This window comes from Cryptomeria japonica, chromosome 3, assembly GCF_030272615.1.
Source record: "Cryptomeria japonica chromosome 3, Sugi_1.0, whole genome shotgun sequence".
Lineage (NCBI taxonomy): Eukaryota > Viridiplantae > Streptophyta > Pinopsida > Cupressales > Cupressaceae > Cryptomeria > Cryptomeria japonica.
The window spans coordinates 650,570,533-650,575,196 of record NC_081407.1 but is presented as its reverse complement, the minus strand read 5'-3'; the positions used below and the strand labels follow the sequence as shown (position 1 = coordinate 650,575,196).

The 4,664-nt window shown below is 32.8% G+C and overlaps 1 protein-coding gene across 1 annotated transcript; it reads right to left on the bottom strand.

The window, feature by feature from the left end:
* Positions 1 to 3,636: 3,636 nt before the first annotated feature.
* Positions 3,637 to 4,661, bottom strand: LOC131874660 (UNC93-like protein 3). The gene is made up of 2 exons (XM_059218495.1): positions 4,232 to 4,661; positions 3,637 to 4,099 (listed from the first exon to the last, which is right to left on the bottom strand). The coding sequence occupies exons 1-2, from the start codon at positions 4,417 to 4,419 to the stop codon at positions 3,790 to 3,792; spliced, it is 498 nt and encodes a 165-aa protein (XP_059074478.1). The 5' UTR covers positions 4,420 to 4,661; the 3' UTR covers positions 3,637 to 3,789.
* Positions 4,662 to 4,664: the final 3 nt, after the last annotated feature.

Here is a 4,664-nt window from a genome sequence, read left to right as displayed (position 1 = left end):
AAACTTAAACAAAGTAATTATTGAAATCAATGGCGCATAGGAATGTCTCATTTGTGCATGTAGCTAGATGTCAATCTTACCTAAAATGTTTGATCTCCATTCTTTAACTATAGACTATTTGAATATGTTGACAATGGGTGCATTCTTGCAAATAACTTATTTGAAAAAAAATCAAAGTTATCAATAGCCAAAAAAATTTACACACTTTGTGGAACCAAACCAATAGGGCCAACACATTAGAGTGGACTAGTGAATGCTATTGGAAGCCTCATTTAATTCACTAGGTCTGCTAATCCTTCTAGGTTAGATTTGATCGCAAGACTCCCTTAAGAGGCCTAATAACAAAAAGTTGTCAATTGTTGACACAACAATTCTCAAAATGTATGGCATAAAGGAATGCATCGCCTATGCCTACAAGAGGATTAGTTTTTTTCAACTTTGGACCATTTGATCATGTTGAAAATAGATGCATTCTTGCAAAAACCTATTTTGAGAGCAAAACAAAGCTGCTAACAGCCATATTTTTCCTTCCACACCTCATAAGGCCACACCAACAGTTTCAATGCATTAGAGTGGGCTAGTGATTGTTAATAGAGATGTCATTTTGTTCTTTATGTATCTCAATATGTTAAAGATTAATTAATTTCCTACTTGCTTGATATTTTCATTGATGCTTTTTATAATTCTATTATTGTGTAATAGTCAAACTAGTATTAATTCAAATAACACATGAAGATACTTTCCTTGAGTTGTTTAGGTCATTTACTCCATTATGGAAAACATGTACATTCATTTAAAGCTTCCTTGGTTATAAATTACATCTATTGAATATGATAAGTATTAAGCATCTTTTTATTACCAAACTTTCTCTTGTAATGGATAAATTGGCATACCCACATCATTTCCCATTTAATTTTAAGCCTATTTTAATGGTAATGACTTAATGCAATAATATACAAATATTGGGCACATATCCCCATTCACATATTGGGCTCATGGTTCCATGCACATATCCCCATTCACACATATACCCATTCATTCTTATTTTACTTTCTTTAGCACACATTCCCATAGATTTGTCTCTATATTTTGTGTCTCCATTTGTTTGATCGTCCAATTGAAATTTTCCTAGTTAACCTTAAACCACATTCAACCTCAAGTTGCTTGATTTTGACCCCATACATTCAAACATCAAATTTTAAGTTCCAACTTTGCTGCCCCTATTCGTGCATATTTTATTTTCTTTCATTTACTTATATTCTCTATTTTTTATTATGCACCTAGGATAAGATTACTTCAGAAGATGCAAATTTATTATGCCTCGTATGTGGTTGTATTTTTTCCTATTTTGGTGGAAACTTGTGCTAGATAAATTTTATCACACATTTGTTATAGGTATTTCTCACTTATTAGTGTATCCTATATATGCTCATCACGTGCTCGCACTTGAGCATCTTAGAATCCAATACATTCAATCTCATTATATTGTATTAACAATTTTGGAGTTCATGTGGCTTGCTTCATCATCAAAATATTGGATTAATTGTCTTACTACCGTATGTCTTGTTGCACTTTCTATTGCATGGTTCGTGTTAATATCAAGATAATAGATATGATTTCTTGGAAAATGATACATGGGATCAACGATTTTTGGTGGATTTAGACTTACCTCTTTCCATTGACAATCAAGTATTCTATTTTCAAATAAAATTGTGTATATTTTCATAAGATGAATTAGAAGATGTTATTACTTATTCACCATGTTTAAGAAATGCAACTCTTATATTATTAGACAAATTCATAGCAACTGCACTAATGTATAGATATTTTACAAATATTATTAATAACAAAAAACTTGATGCCTTTACAACTACTCTTATAAAAGTAACCATGCTACTCTTAAAAAATCGTTACATTAAAAATATTAAATTATCTTCTCATGTATTTATACCAATAACATTATTTGTGTTTATACTACTAACTTTCAATATATAACATAAATATTCTTCAATAAAAAATAATTTGATTACAAATATTATACAAAATAAAATTTATAATATTTACAATCTAGTTTTTCAATCACCTATCTTTGTATTATAAATATTAGGATTAACATAATATTTATTATTGAGCCTCACAAATACCACCTGCTTTTTCCCAAATATTTCACTAATTCATGAAAAGCATCCACGACTCTATTTTCCACACCCATCGCTAATAATCAATCAATAAACAGTTATACTAGCGGTTGGACCTGGCGAATGTCCAATGTGTAACGGCGATAGGTATGTGGGTATGTGGAAAATATTTGTGTGGAATGCCCAGACAAACTTTGATGATTCTCCTCCACCATGCTTTGCAGCTCCATATTCTCAGATCTAAGGGCTTCTATTTCTAGCCGCTCTATCTTTGCGCTTGGATCCGCCATGAATTTTTTCTTCGTTTGTGCCCACATAATAGAGGACTGTAAGGAAGAAAATAAATCCCCAAATGCAGAAGCCATTATCAGCTTCCTTACATAAATCAAATGCTAGGACTTAGCTTAATGAAAGCAAGGTACTTGTTTGTAGAAAATTTAATTGATGATGACTAAGCTACTTAGCCACAATACATGAGTAAGATACGGATATATAGGCCACTTGGATGAGTGAGTTAGGATGATAGATGTTCTAGAGGTCATGAGTTAATTTTCAAAGGTATTGCCGTTTCAATTGTATCATTATTCATGATGACGAAACCACAAAGCTAAAACATTTTAATATTAAAAAATATCCTGCAGACAATATAACATTTAGATATGACAAACTGAAACAGAAAAGGGTCGCTAGAAAAAGAAATGTAGCGTTTACCTCACTTTGTGTGGCCTGAGATAATACAAATTTTCATGCTCCAACAGTCATGCAACCTATTCTTTGCAACACTTTACACACAAATTAAAGCGCGGGTAGAATTTTCTTTCTCGCTTTCAACCTGATTTTTCCTTTTGAGAGCTTCACCTTGGAAACTTCTCATTGGATGAGCTTAGATCTCTACACATTGTCAGATAAAGGTGATGTGGTGTGATAGGATAGCATGCTGCTCCAAGCCTCTAAATGCTTCAAAATATGAAGTATATGTGAGCATAATGCTCCATATGTATGAATGATCTGCAACACAACAAAATTACCCCCAAAATGGCTCAATGCATGAGGTAGATGTTGGCAGATATAGCTTATTGGCTAATAAAGAAATTGATGCTCATGGTGAGTTTAGATTGACAACAGACATCATATCTCATCCCATATGGTGAGTTTATGAGTGTTAATGAAAGAAAAGAATAATGGCTACAGAGACTGAACATTATGTCTTTATCACAAGAAGCCAGTAATTACAACATTTCTTATCTCTCATTTTTGTAACTATTTAAGCTTATACAACACTGTTTCAAGTCCAACACCTTTTACGTATACTTACTTAGATGATGTATATAGTTTATATTATACATATATCATCCAATTTAGGCATCTCTGCAGTCATCAAAAGTCTCTATCTTCAGCTATGCAATGTTTGGTTGTGTTGTAGCCTTTCGTTAAAATAGATGATGATAGGTAGGTTTAGAATGGACCACAAAATTTCAAATTTGCTGCAAGAATTAAATGATTGATCATTTGATAATGTAACTCCATTACTGTTTGTTGGCTCTATCGAAGAGTTCAGGTGCCTTGTCTATGGTTAAAACTACAAGCACAAATAATATTGGCTAATGTGCTCTTTCCAAAGTTTCTTGATTTTCTAATCTAATGATTTAAATTAAGGAACCAGTCCATCTACTGAATGGACAGTCATATTATCAATTTTTGAGAGAAAATTAGAAGACCACACATACAACAAGATATCAATGTCATTGCCAAATTTTCTAGATCTAAAAAACCCACCAAACTTTGTGTTTGGCTGGTTTTGAATATTGAAAGAAGTACCACAACATATTTTCACACCATGTTTTTTGTGGGGTAAACGTGGCCCACTTACAATAGCATCAGCTGCTCCAAAAATGGCCATAGCACCTCCAACTCCTGCTACGCCAATTGCAGGTTTGACTACAAATTTTGTAAACTTGGCCCTAAAATTGTAAAACAACAAAGCCGCAAATAGTAATCAATACAAGTTGATGGTAAAATGACAAGCTTCAATAATGGACAAAGTATTGTTGTAGGGGAAGAAAATGTCCATGAAGATTCTAGCAGATACATACCATACAAATGCTTGTTCAAGGCCTGAGTATGCAAGCAGAGGGATTAATAATAGCATCCTTTTGTCAAGTAGAAGAACAAAGGTCATCTTTAGTAAAAATTGTGAAGAATTTTCATGGTGTATGCCAAGCCCTGCTTTTGACCTGCTTTGATTACTTAAAAAGAATGCTAAAATGGTTCCCAATATCATGCTTCCAAGAAATATTGCAAACAACAATGTAGTGCCTGAGTTACTTGTGCCTTCCTACAATGATAAGTATAACATAGGGTTTCAAAATGACTGATATGTGTGTATTTGAACAAACAAGAGCAAGATAAGTACCCATGGACCAACTTATTAAAAATCAATAACACAATCAACAATAGATTTGAGATAAGAGCACTCATTGGTCCAGTCTTGAGCAGAAGAAGTGAAAGCAGGTTACCAATAACCTA